The following is a 19205-nucleotide window of genomic DNA, read 5'->3' on the forward strand; positions in this document are numbered from 1 at the left end:
GAAACAGTTAGCTGCACAGCACTATAATTGAAGTGATGTTGAAAAGGAAAGCCAAATTTCTCCTGGGGGCCAAATCCTCCAGAGCCCAGCTGACAATAAAGGGACCATGCATGGCAAGGATTGATGAGGATGCTTACTCCAAGTTCCAGCTAATCTATTGCTGGGGCGACAGTCATGGCAACAGAGCTGCGGGAAACACCTCAACTCTGATGAATCCTAGCCAGACCAGTTGCAGCACAACTGGAAATCCTGTTTTCTCTTATCTGTGTGGAGAAAGCACCATGGGAACCAAGCCAGCTGGCGTCCTGAGAGCAGGAGGCTAGACCACTGTTGCTGCCATCATTCGCATTCTTCTCATGAATATAGACCTTACTTTCATTGCGCTTGATTTGCTTTATGCAACCTTCGGTGAATGCTTAAATGAATGGCATGAGCTTTATTATTAGTCATGCATGTAAAAGTATGTTGCTTACTGTAAGACCCTACAATGAAATAAAGCAAATACAATGATAGTAGCCCACTCTTCCATAACCTTATCACTAACTTGGTTGGGCTTGTTTACATTTGGCTAAGAGTCAGTGGGAGTCCATTAAGAGAAGGCAGAAACTATAAAAAAAAAATCAGGGAAACATACAATATCGGTTATCAGCCAATATTAGATAGTTTTAAATCCGTAATTAAATTGACCATATTGGTCAATATAGGATATGCACTATCGTTCTGGGTCAGTCCTTTTTTTTTAATGAAAGAAATTGATTCAGCAAGAACACATTAAATTGATCAAAAGTGACGGTAAAGACATTTATAATGTTACAAAAGATTTCTGTTTGAAATAAATGCTATTCATTTGAACTGTAGCCTATATGCATCAAAGAAAAAAAAATGATTACCATTTTCACAAAAATATTAAGCAACTACAGAATGTATCTACAGCTAGGTTTCTGGAGGATCATGTGGCACAGAAGACTGGAGTAATGGCTGCTAAAAAATTATAAAAATGATAATCCATAAAAAAACAAAAACAAAACTGTTGTAATAATTTTTCACAATACTACTGTTTTTCCTATATTTTCGATCAAATAAATGCAGCCTTGGTGAGCATAAGATATTTTTTCCTTATAAAATCTTACCGACCCCACTCTTTTGAATGGTAGGCCTTTTTCTCTCTCTAGAATTTAGTGAATATAACAACTCTTCACATGCTGGTCTGCCTGCATCTGCCATTTGACCCCTTGAACTGATTTAAAATTCTGCAGAACTGTGGTTAACAAGGGAAACCTTTTTAGGCCTCTTTTTGGCATCATATACTTGCCAGAATCACATTTAAGTTTTTGCACATGTTGTCCTAAATAGGGTAATTCATGAGTCTGATTTTAAAAGTATAGCTTGCGATAGCAAAAGCATTTTGCTTCATTTATACTTTTTTTTTTTACTGATTTTTTACTGAAGGTTATTAAATGTAGCATATAACTTTGCATGGGTGTATTTCAAAGTGAAGGGCAAGCTATTTCATGCATTGAGAGGTTGAATGACTAAAAGAAGCTGTCATTTCACACAATAGCAGCGATCCACTGAGACCTGCCATTCACAGGGCAGAACGTATAATTGAAGGGTATAAACAGAATATAAAATAGGGAAAATGAGGATGGATAGCTTAAAAGTGGAATAAAATAATGGATATCTTTCACCATGTGCACTGGAACAAACAAGTGCACCTTTTTTGGAGCAAAAGTATCCTAATTCCTGTTAGAGACGAGGGCTTTTCCTTCAAACAGAACACAATACTGCTGATGAAAATACACATGTGGTCAAATTTATGGATAAGAAAGCCAATGGCATTAAGAGATTGTATTTGTTCTATTGGAAAGTGTAACTGCTGCTAAAATGCTGTTGTTTTTAGAAACAAATGCTGTGTGCCCACCTTTTGATGCAGAAAACCAGCGTGGTTGCTTATGATGAGTGGATACGGTTTGTGGGCAGATTACTTGACCACAGACAGTGGTTCAGATGTGAGGTTGAGTTTATACTGTGTACCACTTCACCCTTTTGCTGTAATCAATTTCAGAGAAGCTCCCTGGAGGTTCACCGGCAATATGAGAGCCAAAGCTTTTTTGGCAGCCTGATGTATCTTAATGGAGAATACATTGTCCCACTCTCATTTGTGCTTATCGGGTGAAATTACTTATGCTGTATACAGCAGATATGGGACAATTAGGCATATTTTGTTACAAATTCTGTGTGGAAACCAATCAAACAAAATTATAATTTGATTTAGATGCCCCAGCAGTAGCATTAAGGATAACCTTAATTCATTTATTATTAGTAAAAGGGTGATGGGAAACATTGGTTATGTCCGAGTAAGGTAAATGCTTGCACAAAGACAGACCTCTGTTGCTGCAGATCTTGCCATCTGGAGATGTGCATCTCCGCTTACTCTCCCATGGGCTGATGTCACACTGGAATTCACATTTATCTCCATGCCAACCAGCCGAGCAGTAACAGTTTCCACAGTAACACTTTCCATGGCCTGCAACCACGAACAGGGAGAGGGAAGAGAGAAATTCCGTTTCAGAGTTTTTAGATTTTTCATTAAAACCATGCTATTGATCATCTTCAATTTAACTACAACATACTTCTGTAAGTTACAGGAAAAGGACACAAGTCTTGCTTTTAGAGAAATCTAACTAATATTTTAACTTTAACTTTAATTTTAATATTTTAAATATTTTCATTTTCCATTAGACCATTAGCGACTAATCGGGATTACCTTAAAAAAGAATCACGGCAACGGTGATATATATGTGTTTGAAATTGGGTCAAATCATTTTGAAACACCCTTTTATAAATACATTATTTTTTACAGACTAGCCATCTAATGTGCATGAATGTTCCTAATGCCACCATTTTGAGTGTTTCAGCAAAAATGAGTAAGGAAAACAAAGCAGGTGCCACTTGATTTAATACAGTGTTATCTAATACAATAAAATGAATACAAATGTGTCCAAATGTTTTTTTTGGGACTGGTCACACTGTGGTCATACCTCCACACACTTCTCCAGAGTCTTCATCCAAACACTCGCTGTCATCACACTCGCAGTAGCGTCCGCTGATCAGGCCCTTCCCATCGCGATTATGGCACATGCAGCTGCCGCATTTACAGGTGCCTGTCCGCCAGAAGATACATCGATGTCAAAATCCACAGATTTCATGCTGTCACTCATCAACCACACGTCTACACATGAAGACACTCACAGACTCACACAACAACACCCGACCTAAGGCTATAAACACCATAGAATTGCATGCTATTCAGAATTAAACTGAGAATTCTGTACGGTTATTTTTAATTATTCTTTTTCTTATTTTTCAGTACCCATAAACACGTTATCATAAACACAGCATAGCTATATAAAATTCAATAATAATAATAATTATTATTATTATTTCAATAATACATTTTATGTTGATCAGTTGAGAAAAATACAAATTCTATGTATCTCGGAATAAATAAACGTATTACATTTTGAAAATCAATCCTGATGCACAGCACTTTCATGTACACACGCCCTGACATGGTGACAAATATCTGCAAACCAGCTGGGTCCCCAGTTAACAACATACAGACACATCAACAAAAGTTAATGTTCAGGTCAGTGTAAGGGTTAAGTACAGGGTTTGGGGCAAGGTGTGAAATACAAGCAGGCTGTTATTTTCTAGGCCACCCAGAAAGAATGTTTGGACAACTGCACGCCATATATCTTCACCTTTAGTTCTATTATCTGTATGCCCTCATGCAATACAAAATATCAAATATCTTACCTGCATTGGAGCAAACTACACCCTGGGCATTGCGGCAGAGGTCTTTACTGGTTTTGCTGGAGAGGGAACATTGCTCCTCGTACTGACAGGATTCCCCAAACCAGCTTTCATCACAGAAACACTTCCCACATTTGCATATCCCGTGATCTGTAGTGGACACATATGCAGATTACAATTATTGATTGTTTTGAGTAACATACAGTCATGATACAAAACCACAGAGTAAAAGTAAATGGGTTGATAACAAATGATATTATGTCGGAGGAGCCAAAGAGCTCCCTATAAGATTGATTTTGTGATTAGTAACACATTTGTAAGGTGTTTGGAGAGAGGTGAAGGGCAGGGTGATGTGCAAGACATTAACACTTTCCACGCATGCATGCTTAGGAAACCCTGAGAGAGGAGGACAGGAGTTGTGTGTTTCACATATGTGTGCTTTTCACAGCTAAATAGGTGTTGAAGATTTCTTATGGTCTTCTTCCACACTAATATAAAATTGCACAGCCATATACACTAGAGGTCTGCTACCTGAACAGTGTAAAAGTATTTAATTTTAACAACTCATTAAAATAAAAAATTGCTCAGGTCAGGTCAGGGTCTCGCTAGAACAGGTCAAGCTCAGGCTTTAATGCCTGTGAAGACCTCTACTATACACTTTTTTACACTATTTCCTGAATGATGCGGTAGCTATTTAATTGCATATTGTTTAAGCAAAACGTTTCCCCATTTGTTTTGTTGCTGACTTCAACGACTGTGTTCAAATTCTATTGTATTTTGGCACAACTTCATGTGTGATATGGTAGAAGCTAGCCAAATGAGATAGATGCCAAGTTTGCCAATATGAATAGGCTGCTTGACATCCTCTTGAAACTATGAAAACATCTGAAATTAAAATACAAAATGAAAGGCCAAAAATCTTAAAGGAAAGCTTAGGTCAGGGCTATTCAATTCCATTCCTAGAGGGCCATGTTGCCTTTGGCTTGCTCAGTTGGGGATATTTAATTTAATTTTATCAATCAATAAATTCCACAAGAAACAAACCTTGTTGTATTATTTTAATTTAATACTGTGAAGCTGCTTTGGTACAATCTGTATTTTGAAAAGCGCTATACAAATATACTTGACTTGACTTGACTTGCGGAGTTTAGTTCCAAGCCTAATCACACCTGCAAGTAATGCTGAAGACGATGACTACTTCCGAAATCGCATACTGTCCTGAGTAATTACTTATTTTGAATAAGTATTACTTCACAATCACTAAAAGAGTATGTTCTATATAGTATAAATGTAATCGGGACATACTACATTCGCCATGTTGTCATTATCATGTGACCTACCAGCGTCAGTTCCATTGTTTCACTGACATTCACAAATCCTCTCCCGCAGCCTCATGGGATAGTAAATTGTCCATCGTATACACACTAAAGAATTTCGCCGGAAGTAGTAGGTCGTATGGTAATTTCTGCCTTTTATGAGTACAGTAAATTCAGACATAATTCTTATGTCACATACTGTATTGTTTTTTGCCTACTAGGCCTATATAGTAGGGAATTGTGCGCTTTTGGATGCAGCCCTTGATTAGCTGGTTCTGATGTGTTAAATTAGGTTTGGAACTTAACTCTCTGAGTTGTGGCCCTCCAGCAATGGAATTGAATATAGACCTGGCTTAGGTTAGTCATGACGTTCTGCAGGTGCTGTGCAACCACAATATACACATCAGTATACTTAACTTAAATTATTCTCACACCATCGATTTCTTGTTGGACAGAAATGGATTTAATACCATGTAATCAAAGTCTGTCCTGCAGTCTCAAAGCTCAAAGCACTCATTTCTACAGCATTTTGCATTCCACACATTACAAATACTGAAATGGCATTTTTTCATTCATTTTTCACCACTCTCTTTCTCGTCTCTTCTTTCAATCTTCCTCTTCAATCTGCATGCAAGAGTACCAGGGTGATACATGAAAAAAAATCTATATCAGACCATTGTTATGATCATTATTCTTGACTCCATGGATGAAAGTGCATTTGTGCACAAAAAAGGCAGACACAACATGCTATAAATACATCCTGTTATTGTAAATTCAGCTCCTTTAGCCACATCCTGAAGTGTCATTCTCAATCACTCCCTGCACTAATCCATCATGTAAATTTGATGTCGTCTTCAAGGGCCATCCATCAGTCTTTAACAATAGCCTTGTTCTGCTCCTGTACTCATTACCAGAGAGTCTTGGTTGCTTGTCACAAACATTCAGTGTTTTGTAGCCAATCTGGGAAGGAAAGGCAAGATTTATGCTAATACCAAATGGAGGATACATCTATCTTGTGCCCTATAGTTTAAAAGCAAATTGGTATTGGAAATGTTAAGCTATGAACCGAACAATGCTCATAAAAATAATATGCGGTGAAAGTGAAACGGTTAGAGTGCTGATACTGGGGGAATATCGCACGGCTTTCAGCAAATCAGACTGGAGAACCAGAAAGAACTGTTGTTTGTATGTATAAATAAATAAATATATACACATATATACATACATACACATATACATTATTTGTATGTGGTCTTTTAAAAAGGCATTCCTACTGAATCAGGTTGTTAGCAGTGGGGCAACAATATTTTGTACAGTGTGAGCAGACTGTACAAATGTTATTAGAATAACATGTTTGCACTTTAAAAAGCGTCTTCTTCCTCTGAACTTTTTCAGAGGATCCAGCTTTGACATTTAATGTATTTTCAAATAACTTGTTTTGAACATTGAGAACACCAATGAATGACATTAAGTAAAGGGACAAATGTTAAACCTAGCAATAATGTTTAACCTGGGGAAAGAAATAAAAAATAATATGGATATGGTGCCCTTTTATGGGGATACTTTTTAATGTTTTCCCCCCATAATTTGAGAATCACCTAGCAACTGAATATAAAATAAAATAAAAACATTATTAACCACCTCAAGCTGACTAACTTAGCTAAGGCTCTCTAAGTTCCACCCAGAGAGGTCATTTGAACAATCACCTAAACCAGCTTGTTGTAAACCAGCAGTACAGATGATTCTAAAAACATGAACAAAGTAAAAGTACAATTTTATTCTTTCAATTCCATTTAATATGTTCTTAAAGGGGTACTTCACTGCTGGTAAAATGGGCTTTCAATAAAACTTGGCTGCCTTATAGTAGAAAAGGGTTTTTTTTTTTTTTAACCAGTGCTACCTGACTAGAGAAAACAGAGAAAAAAGGCTATGGTCTTCCCGTGATGTTATACTTAGAGCGGTTCACGTCCTCAGACTCAAATTTATGAGTTTCTATGCCAACACTATCAACATAGAAATGAATCTGCAGCAGTCAGGTGATACAAGTCAGCGATCTTTAAGTTGTTTATGTTCATCATTATTGCAATGTTATGTGCTTTGAGACATGATGTAATTTGACACTGTCTCTCGTGACGCTTTGCAGACTCTGCTCTGGCTGTGCGAGTTCATGTGTTTTGGAGGAGGTGTGGCTTTGTAGAGCGCTCTGAAGGGAGGGATCTATGCTTTTAAAGCTAGCTTGCTATTGCTAGTCTCTCCGTAACTGCCTACCCTACCTTTAATTACCCTCTGTCAATCAAACTGTCTGTGGCAAGTGATACAACAATATGGAAGTATAATCTGTAGTTTTCACAAAAGCCCTGAAGTTGTCAAATATACGTGAATTTCTTGGTCCAGATAACACCGGTAATCAGTATACATTGTTCCACATTAAAATGACTAGTCATGTTTGTTTTGAAAGACGTTTGATGCCAGAGTTTAATCCGATATGCAGACATAAATACTTTGACATTAACTACCACCCACCCATATGTGGGAGGAAAAGTTTGGTCCTTGCTGTCCACTGTGTCCCTGCTTCTGTGCCACCAGGGGGATAATTTACCCCCTCCCATCTGATGGGCCAAGACGGTCATGTAGCCACCCTGTATGACTCAGTCAAAACAGCTGTGAACAGTATTAATAGATGGTGTGTCCTCATCAGATAAATTGTAGACGGTGAGCAGATTAATGAGTCATCAGATCCATGAAATCAGTGCCTGATAGTGCCTTCAAAGACAGCAATTACCCCTATGATTGGACAGTGAGTATAATAGCTTGTTCCAATTAGTACACAAAAATTAAAGACACTAAATCATCCAAGCGAACATAAATGAAAGCATTATATTCTATACATTCTAGAACAAAGGTTGCTCCTCTGTTTTGCTCTGTTTTTATTTTCATTTCAGTCAATGCTTGCCTCCTTAAATCGCTAAAGATAAGGAAACTAACAAACGGATGGCTCACAACAATAAAATGTTGAACCTAAATGCAGCTCTTTTAAACAATACAATCAGCACCATTTGGACGTACCATGAAATTAATCTAACAAGTTTAACACAAGTGCAAAGACAGGGAAATGTCAAAAGAAAATTCAGTTAACAGTTAATGCATTAACTAACATGAAATAACAATAAACAGTATATTGCAGCATTTATTTGTTTTAGTTAATACAAATGTTCATGTTCATGTTATTTCACATTAACTAACATATACAGCGTTTGATCTTACAAATGTATTAGTAAATGCTGCATTAACATTAGCTATAATTATATATGTTGTAGAAGTATTGTTCATTGTTAGTTCATGTTAACTAATGTTAAAGTCCGCGTGAACCGGAAGTTGCAAACGACTTTTCTCCAGTGTTGTGACGTATTTCCCAATGAAAAGGAATATTGAACAGAGGGCAGGGTTTTACTCTAGCGCTCCTCCTCTCCATCTCTCACTCATAGCAGACTAACGGTCTGAGGGGAGTGGTTAAGCGTTTCCCAAACCAAGCCGTCAAACCTACATCATCAGCCATTCCAGACCGGAAGTAACTTTTCAGACTTTGATTAAAGATTACGACAGCAAACAATTTTTTTCTGTGTATTAACTTGCACGGATTAATTTTTCACCACAAGACTAGTAATATGCGCTGACAAAGTAAATAGGGTCAATTTTGATTTCAGTTGGACTTTAACAAATTAATCCTTATTGTAAAATTTTACCGAAAATTTATTAAGGAACAACCACAAAAACTGACAAGATTTTTTATGCATTTCAAAAGGCGCAGTCCCCAGCAGACTCTTTGTTAATCAGTGTGCTATGAAGTTTGCACATGTTTTTTTATCCACACAAACCTTTAGTAAACCATGGCCTTTATGTGGTAGCTTGATCTTGAAGATTTTTTTTCCACTTAGCCTGTTAAACAGCGGCTTTGTATAAAACAAGACAGTGAGGTAATTATTTCCCCTAGTTGTTCTCCTGCTTTGCGTTGTAGAGCGTGAAATGATTATGTGCTAGGCTGGTTTGGGTGTGAGGGAGACATCTGTCCTGGCTAATAATGCTGCATACCTACAGCAGACCCGCAGCGATGAAGACAGGCCAAATCATCTAAAGAATGAGGGTCACTGTGTGTAATAAGTTTATAGACAATCTATGATTTATGGCACTTGTCAGAGCTGCAGTCTAGCATTTCAAGCTGTAGTGCTCATATGGGAGATGTGTGTTCATGTCCGGCCCATGCCATGTTCATCTTTTGCCTATTTCCTCTCACCTGACATTTGATTGTGTGTTACTAATTGGATGAAAGACCATAGAGGAAATTAAAGTGTCATTTTGGCCTCATCATTCATATTTGCAGTGAAATGACACAGTGGACACAATTTCCTCTTCCACTGTATACTCAAGCACACTGACCTGGAAGGCATGTGACCTTTTCGTAATTTGAAGTATAGACCTGCTGCCAGAGCTAGAACCCACACCATATGTTGACAGAAGCTGGATAGAATGCATATGTTAGTTCACTTAAACCATAAACGCTGCTGTCATGCTCATCATATATGTAGCAAACTATCATCACATTTCACTTAAGCATTTGAAAACCATTATTGGTAACTCATAGGGCCCTATTTTAACAATCTGAAATGCAAGTATCAAACGTGAAATGCAAGTAACTTTGTAGGCGGATCTCGACGCAAATCTAAAATGGGTTGGTCTGAAGTAGCTACATTACTCATAGGTGTGGTTTGGGCTTAACGTGCAATAAACCAATCAGAGCGTCATCTCACATTCCCTTTAAAAGCAGGCGCACTTGTTCCATGGCGGATTGCTATTATAATGGCGGATTTGCCAGGCGCACGCCAGGAGCGGTTCACAGCAGAGGAGACCGACGTTATCGCCAGGGCTGTAAAATACACTTTGTCATGTCCTTAAATACCTATGTGTCTAGCCACTATTGGTCAAACAGGTTTGATCCATCATTACTACAATTAGCCTGAATAATTTGGGTAAATGTGTAAGCTAGATTTATGCCTATTATTTCACATCTTCATGGACACATGGACAATGATTTCCCTCGTGTGGTAATATTTTTCCTTGTAATTATGTATGGTTGGCAAAAATAAGAACTGCTGCGTCTGTGTAGATGAGAGAACCAAAGTGTATGCGCGTTGTGCGCACGCTACATTATGGCCAAGCATGCGCCCTTAAAATAGCATCTGAGTAACGCGCCACTGACTTTAGACTAGGTTTTTCCTGGTCTGTGGCAGAATTGTTTTCTGAAACTGCAAAATAGTACCAGGGAACGTCTGCACTGGAACATGCCTCCTCTTTTTGCTGAAACACCCCAGAGAGCGCAAGTTCATTCCCTAATTTACCGACGTGCGTCTGTGGAGGGAAAAGTCCGCAGTGCGTCGGGTGCAAAATAGGAATGATACATGCGCCGGTGTACAAAGTCAATTGCGCTGGGTGCAAGATAGGGCCCTTAATGTGTACTATATATATCGTAGTGTGCAAAAGTCTTGCCAATAGGAAATATCAGTTTTAGATTTCAAAACAATCCAAATATTGTAATAATCCAGTGATATTTGTGTATGAACAAGCAGCCCAGATCAAGTCAGTATGGAATAGACATTGAGACTGTTCTAAGCGTCTTGGAGAAGCTGCCACAGTTTTTCTAGAGATTTAAACTGTCTCAGTTGCTTCTGTCGCTTCATATAATCCCAGACTGAATCGATGAAGTTAAGATCAGATCTCTGTTGTAGTAGGACTCCTTGTTCATAAAACAATCTCACTGGATTTTTACAATATTTGTAAAAAATGGAAACCTAAACCTGATATTTCATCAGCAATTATAATTTTAAAGTAACTTTCCAAAGCAAACGCTTCAGACCAGAAGAAGCATCCAGGTTATATAATATTCCTTCTTTTGAACACTCATTTCCCCATCAGGGTGTTCTAATGAAGAACAGAAGTCAAACAACAAAAAGATTGTGGATTGTGGAAAAGCTCTTGGACAGAGTTCCACTGGGACCTGAAAACATGAAATCTCACTCTTCTGACACGCTCACTCAAGCACATCAAAAAAAGGAACTCGAGGGTATCATAAATCACAGGCATCTCAACTGATGTGTGTATATATATATATGGAGAGGAAGGGTCTCTGGATGGCAACACTTGTTTGCTAAAAGGGGCCAAAAATTAAGGTCGTACCAAGTAGCAGTCACAAGTGCCTGTATATAGTATGTAGTATATAGTAACAGAGAAGTGAGGGCGGTGGTTTCGGAGGAGGACGAGGAACAGGAATGGGGCGAAAACAGTCAGGGGCAGGAAAAACAGTCCATGGGGAAGTGGAAGGAGGGAGGAGCCAGGAGCAGAGGGAGCCAGGCCACAGCCAGCGAGATGTTCCAAGGCTGAGTCACAGGAGGGGCGAGCCATGGTGGAGACCTCGGATGAGGGACCAGGGATGCGATCTCCTGCAATAGAGCAGGCCGTGGTGAAAACCCAGACAGAGTCGAGGAGACACAGAGTCAGGGTGACATTGCAGGTGTGAAGAACCAAGGTGGAGCTGATGGCTCATGGGACCGAGACGGTGGCTGGGATCCGGAATACCGCTGTGGAGCCGCTGCAACAGAGGTGTAGCCGGAAGCCAGGAATCCCTTGGTGGCACCAGGGTGACGCCTTACCAAGGTGGATATAAGGGGACGAGGGAGTCCGGCAGAACTGTTGGGATGACGGGCCACAGTGGATATGTGGGAGCATGGAGCCAAGGTGAAGCTGATGGGTCGGAGAACCGAGGTGGAGTTCGGTGCTCATGGTTGGAGGCGGATCCTCATGCCTAAGCAGAGCTGGGTACTGGAAAAGCCGAGTTTGGTAGAGGAGGTGGGAGAGGGAGGCTGGGAGAGATCTCTGTAGATTTTGAGCTGGGCGGAACCTGCGGGGACGCAGTGAAATGTGAGCTGGGCGGAACCAGCGGGGATACTGGAAACGCTGAATACAGGAAACTTTGAGCTGGGCAAACCAGCAGGGATACAGGAAACTCTGAGCTGGGCGGGACCAGTGGGAAAACAGGAACCTCTGAGCTGGGCAGAACCAGTGGGGAAACAGGAGACTCAGGGCTGGGTGGAACCAGCGGGAAAGGGAGAATCATGGGCATAATCCCCAAAACTCGCTTGGGGGCGGGCACCTTGTTGCCAGCTTGCGCACCTAGTCAGACATGTCCTTGGGCTCAGGCTCCAGGTGGGTTACATTACATTTACATTTGGCAGACGCTTTTATCCAAAGCGACTTACACCGCATTTCAAGGTACACATTTTAAATCCTTATCAGTTCTTGCTTTCCCTGGGAATCAAACCCATGACCTTGGCGTTGACCAAGCCCAAGCACCAACGCTCTACTGTTTGAGCTACAGGACGAGGGAGATCTGGGTTACGACTCAGATGGTTCCTCTGCCTCGTTGTACTCAGAAGAAAGCAGGTTTTAATATAATATTTCAACTCAGGAGAAAATACAACCAACTAAAGAAATTGCAGAACAAACAACAGAATGAACCGAAGGCTTATACATACAGAAATAATTAACATAGAAACAGGACAGGTTTGATGAACTAATTAACTACATTAATGCCGAGATCAGACTGCACGATTTTAGCCCCGATTTTGGCTCGCCGACAGGTTTTGAGAAATCACAGACAAATGCCCGAAATCACAGGCAAATCAGTGCTCGTTCATGCGAGTGACAATCACGCAGTGTGAATGAGAAAAGACGCGATCTGAGAGAATCACCGACGAGTTGCCGACGCCCGTGAGATATTTGGCATGCTAAATATCTGGACCTGTAGGCGATTCAAAATCCTGCTGTGTGAAAAGTGTTCTGACTGAAAACTACATCGGCGATGACCGACAGCCAATGAGAGAGCAAGATACAGAGCAGCAGGGAGTTCGGGCAGTAGTTATAGGCCACAATATCAGTATTTTAATAGATATATTTACAATTATATCAAACAGAAACAAAGCACAAACATTTGCTTGACCAGCAGCAACAGCAGCACATTGCAAAATTATTAATTTACCCCCAACTCTCTTTGCAGAACACACAGTCCTTGCTCCCCTTGTCTTCCCAGCCATTTCCTCATGCATAATATGTTTTTCTTTTTCTCCTTTCCGCTGCAAATCAGTGCACAGACAATTTGGATTGCAAGCTTCTTGCAGGCTATCATTTTTAATAACAATTTCAGTCTCGCGCGAGAACTGCGGTCTTACTCACGCGGGATTTTGCGCTATTTCCTTATCACTTCTCGCATGTGTTTGGTTGCGAAACGTAGTTTGCGGACCAGACAGAAGTTGTCGGCGATTCTTCCTCCTGAAAGTCATGCAGTGTGAAACCTCCTGTCGCTGATGCATCGTGCAGTGTGAACACACCAGCAACTGAATGTTACCCCAGATAGTCACGCAGTGTGAAAAGAACAGTGACCGGACTACTTTGAAAATCGTGCAGTCTGAACTCGGCTTAAAGGTAGGGTAGGCAATTTTTGGAGAGACTAGCAATAGCGAGTTAGCTTTAAAAGCATAAGATCCCACCCTCCTTTCATAGCGCTCTCCAAAGCCACGCCTCCTCCAAAACACATGAGCACGTACAGCAGGGAGCAAACAAAAGTGTCATGAGAGACGCCGTTAAACTACCTCATGTCTCAAAGCACATAACACTACAATAATAATGAACAAAAAACAACTTAAAGAGCACTGATCTGTACCATCTGACTGCTGCAGATTAATTTCCGCTTTGATAGTGTTGCCATTGTGAGTTACAAACCACTCAGAGTATAACATCACGGGTTTCCATATCTTCCAAATTACAGTAGTTATGGTTTGGATCAGGAGGAATTGTAAAGCTGAGGTCTGTCTAACTCTGCATAGCATGAAACACGCTGATGACGTGTGATGTCTGTGTGAGCAGGGTGCGCGGAGGCAGTGGTGGATAAAGTACCTGAAAGCCACACTTGGACTTTGGTAGAAATTAAAGTCACTGTTTAGAATATTACTTGAGTCAAATTTATGTATGTGATATTTATTGTACTTAAGTATGAAAAGTATTTTTTAAATATTAAATACATACATTGACAGGCAGGTAGGACATCGTATCATTGCATTCAGACCGAATTCAATGATTGGATAAATATTTTATAGTCCTACGCCTTCCACAGACAATATATATATACACAGTACATATAACAGAAGCATGACCCTGACAGTAGTAGAAAACTAATAATTTCTACAGATGGAAAAAAGCTACAGAGGGAAAAGTTGAGCCACCACTGTGCCAAATCTTTCACGTGGCTCCTTGAAAACCCAATTAACTTGTTTTGGGAGAGGGAAACATGAGTAAGAAAAGTGGAAAGGAACTGCCACGTTGAGATCTGTCCCCATAAACTAGAAGAAAAAAGCAAAACCAAGTCACATAAAAAGGGAATAAAACTGTAATTGTGCTCCATTTTTCCCAGTCTGTATAAACAATTAAAATCCCATGGCAATTCTTGTACATTTGGATTTCCGTAGTATTTGCTGACAACAAATGAAAAGGAAATATTCACATATGTTAGACATGTAGCCTGTTGAAACACCAGAGATGCGAGTGAACAAAAAAAATTGAATCACACACAGATGGTGACCAGCTGTCAGGTAAAACATTTTGTAGTTATATGCACCCCAATTTTTACTGAGTCCTGGTTTGCAGTCCTATTGCTGGGTCAAGCCGTGTTGTCGTGTATCTGCTTGTCAGTGAACAAAAACAGGTGTTTCAAAGGAAAATGATTTATGGAGTCTCCCTGAACAAATACAAATCTCCAGAGACCAAGACAGGTTTTTCTTCTTAAGTCAGAAATTTCTCATTAAATGCTCCACTTATCATGCAGATCTTGTAATAAGAAATTAAATTATTAAAAAAGGAAAGAAAGAAAAAAAGGAAGGCTGACAATAAGAAATTCTGCTTACTGTCAGGGAATACTATGAGTTTTTCAAAAGAACTGGTTATGGTTATAAAACTGGAGCACGTAAACAAGACCTTAAATGCCCTGTGTGCTAATTGAAATGACGAGACAAAGTTTCAAAATAATATACAAATAATCCTGCTCAGCTTGCACATCTATCCTTGTGTAATGGTCAAAATGACTGAACAGGAGTCAAAAGGAAAGCACAGCCTTTCTCACTATATTTGTGGTTTAAATTCCACCTGATGCTGTTCTAAAACTTCAATTACAGTGAAGTGAAGGGATGTGAACAATGGCACAACATCAGAATCCTTTTACAGATCTAGAATATCCCAAACTGCCAAGAACAAGCTCTGAAAACCAGCTTATAGTTAAAGAGATGTGGGGTATTTTGACAGAGATGCACAGTAAATAGCCTTGATGTTAGTAAGAAAAAACTGTTGGTCCATATTTGACCTCCATTTTCAGAATACATAGCCTTGAGAGAAACCCTATTATCAGCTATATGGCCCAAAGCTAATGAGCTCTTCACTGGCTCGCAACATGCCCTCACAAATATAATTTTCTTTCTTTCCAGCTTCACATATGTCCATTAGTGGTCCTCAACATCTCATGTCTACAGATCAAAACAGAATGTGGAACCGAAATAGATTAGTGTTTTTGTTCAAAGTCTGTCGGGTGGATTACCGTTTTCAAGAGTATAAAAATCAGTGCAGAAAATCAACACACTAAAGCTATAGAGAGCAACTGCAGAAAAGTAAATAAAAAGTCCATTCATGTTATTCATGGAAAATTAGATTGTAATGTAAAAAACATTTCAAGAGAGACATATGATTATCTCTGAGGTTATTAAGTGATGATATATGATTAGAAGTCAAAGCGAGTTCAACTTCCTTTACAACAATGTGTTGATTTTCGAATTACTCAGAAAAACTACACTACCCATAAAACTAATATTATATAATATTTCAAATTAAAAATATATAAATACATATAAAAACAATTATTTATAATTTTGACTCATCCGTTTTATTTAAAAAATGGTTTAAAGTGTGACATGTAAGTTTTATTTGATAAAAGTTTAATTAAATTAAAGTTTCTGTCAATACCTGTATTATTTGAACTGCTTTAGTTCATGGCTTTGACCTCTTTATTAAAAAAATTATATTGAAGTCAATGGAGTAAATTAATGAGGATGATATTTCCAGCACCAAGGCAGTTTGAAAAGTGGACACAATTGTGTCCTTATAATTATATAAGATGTATAAGATGTTTCAAAGCCATCAGCAGGTCATGGAGCTGTCAGTTGAGGGTTTGGATGTCAGGTTATTCAAGAGTCTTTGCTAATGGATTTCTGTGGGCTTACAACAATTTTTGCACACACTCACCATCCAGTGGAAACTACTGAAATGACATTTGACACAGTAAAGGAAGTGTCTGTGAAAATTATCCTTTGAAGTAGTGTCTGAAAAATATATAAAAATAAAAAAGAGGGTTGCTACAGAACAACATGGCACCTAAAAAGGCTCCTTTGAAACTGCCTGTGTTTGTCTGAATAGAAGCACTGTGAAATTCAAATGAGACCTTGAAGCTAATGACACAATATTGGATGGAACATCAAAGGCCTTCACAAGCTGGATGTGTGTCTTGCACACGTCTACAAAGCCTATTTTTTTATTTATTATTATTTAAACACGACACCAGATATTGAAACCTGTTCACAAGTAACTAGTAACTGAAGCACTTAGTGGGAATGGTGTTTTGAGAGAGTCTGAGACATCTCTTACCTCCACAGGTCTTCCCATCATATGTCGGACAGACCCAGTCATGGCATTCACATCGCGGTCCATAGAATGTTCCAGGTTCCGTGACCTGGCATATGCAAATCCCGCAATCGCACTCGCCTCTTCCGCTACAGATCAACCCGTCGGAGGTCCGACAGCGCCTCAGTGATGATTCAGAGGAGATCTTACACTCTCCACCCACCTGCCTGCAAGACACAAGAGCTTTCAGTCACACCTGTGACCTTTGCCTTCAACATCAAACCTCTGTTCTTCCCATGTAGGTGAACATATGCCAGATGTTGGATGGGTGGGTGGTGGTGGTTTGCAATCCTCCTTTTTACCAGTAATGACAACCAGACTCCCTCTCGCTTTCTGAAGGAAAAAACCTTTCTGAGGATAGGTAGTGCAATGTATCAGATTTTGACAGATTTCCTGTCTGTATCTTCTTATAAGCTTGCAAGCTAATATTTAAAGATTACAAATAGCCCTAGGAGATAAATAATACAATAACTATAAAGGTTATGTGGAAATTACTGCTTTAATGCTAGTGGAGCCATAAGTCATAAGATATGATTCTGCTAGAGGATTCAGTCTACATTCAGAGAACAACAAACTCATGTCTAGACACTGTGAATGCAAATGTTTCTGCTAGAAGATCTGAATTTGTAAGCAATAAAAAATAATAAAAATAAAAAACTTACTAATAAAAAATAAAAAGGTGACTCATGTTTCTGTACAATTGAGGACACCAATATAATATAATATAATATAATATAATATAATATAATATAATATAATATAATATAATATAATATAATATAATATAATATAATATAATATAATATAATATAATATAATCAAAGAGTCCACAGTCGGTAAAGGGTCTCAAGAATTTCATTACAAACCTACTGAAAACAAACGGCAGACTGTATTCCACTGTTTATTATTTTCCAACCCAAGTTTCCCTGTGAAAAATATTTCATTTGGTTGTGTTCTTACATAGCCTACCTCTCCTGCTTCTCGTCTCTGGAGTTGGCCTTTCTCACATTACAGGGTAATAAAAATACTTTTTTTTTTTTTTTTTAAAGCAAACACTATTCAGGGGCTTGGTATAATATGGCTGCACTTACATGGAACAAGTCTGTCAGCCACAACAGCACATTCACTCTCTGATTCCAGAATCTGTCTCTGATTAAGTGCAATGCAGCGAGAGCATACAGTAAACATGCAATGTGGTACAGAACTGATAGTATTGTGGTGAATGTGCACCTGCTATGTTTAAACCACTTAAGTAATTTGCAAAATTACAATCACGCAATTGTGGACTTTTACCAAAACCATAGGAAAAGATCAAAAAGGTGCATATGTTGCTGATTTTAAGGAAATACTTCATGCTCTATTAGGTGAAAGCTGGCTTGAAGGAGAACCAAGTAAAACAAATAATCATTGCTGGCACCTTCTTATAGCTGAGAATCAAAAAAGAAAGAAAAGTAAATAGCTTAAGATATACAACTACAAGCCATGGACTAGTTCTGTAGCTGTGACTACACAACAGAAACTTTTCCGTCTGTAAAAATCTAGTCTGTCAGCAAACTGTGGTTGCACAGTGGAAAAGTCAAACTGATTGGAAAAACAACACAGCTAAACTCACCTTAGTGACTGCTGTAAACTTCCTTGAACGGCAGAGAGCAAAATTAGAAGCAAAGAAACAAAGACGGAGTTCACCAAAGTCTCTGCATGCATGTTTAGATCCCCACCAGAAACCTGAAGTGAAGTGCCTTCAGGAATTTCCACTTTCCAAAACAGAGGGAGAACGGGCTGGCCAAATCTAGCTTGAACGCTTCAGAGGCCAACAGCGCTCTCCATATGAATGCCTTTGATTAGTTGTGACTCTGGGTGCAAAGGCAGGAGAAAGAGATAAAATGGCAAAAAAGAAAACTTGGTCACCATAATTCAAAACATTCATACAGATTATTCAGAATTTTACTTTCCATATCCCTGCAATGCTGCCCTTTTCTCCAATACCTCATAACTGAAATGTTATCTTTAGTTGCTTGCATGTATTGTAAAAGCTGATTTGCTATAACCTCAATTATATAGATGCAGAGCGGGATATGAAATGGAGAAAGATGGTCATTAAATTAAGAATCTCTTTCAAGTCTATTTTAATGAGTTGGGTTCTCTTTCACTATAATGATTTAAATTATTCTATCTATTTATATAATGCCTATTTAACAACAAACCTGTTGTGCTTAAAATATACTGTAGTTGTATGTCTGCAATCCACTT

At 38.9% G+C, this 19205-nt stretch overlaps 1 protein-coding gene across 1 annotated transcript in view; it reads right to left on the bottom strand.

Annotated features, from left to right (window-relative positions):
* Positions 1–18782, bottom strand: part of itgbl1 (integrin, beta-like 1) — a gene marked incomplete at its 5' end in the record, with an annotated part of 52804 nt that extends 34022 nt beyond the window's left edge. Inside the window, 6 exon segments of the mRNA XM_081367946.1 lie at positions 2387–2527; positions 3042–3164; positions 3820–3966; positions 16920–17122; positions 18568–18758; positions 18762–18782. Coding sequence (XP_081224072.1) covers positions 2387–2527; positions 3042–3164; positions 3820–3966; positions 16920–17122; positions 18568–18758; positions 18762–18782 — 826 coding nt within the window.
* Between the last annotated feature and the right edge of the window lie 423 nt (positions 18783–19205).

The sequence above is a fragment of the Scardinius erythrophthalmus genome (assembly GCF_964197995.2).
Source record: "Scardinius erythrophthalmus genome assembly, chromosome: 6".
Classification (NCBI taxonomy): Eukaryota; Metazoa; Chordata; class Actinopteri; order Cypriniformes; family Leuciscidae; genus Scardinius; species Scardinius erythrophthalmus.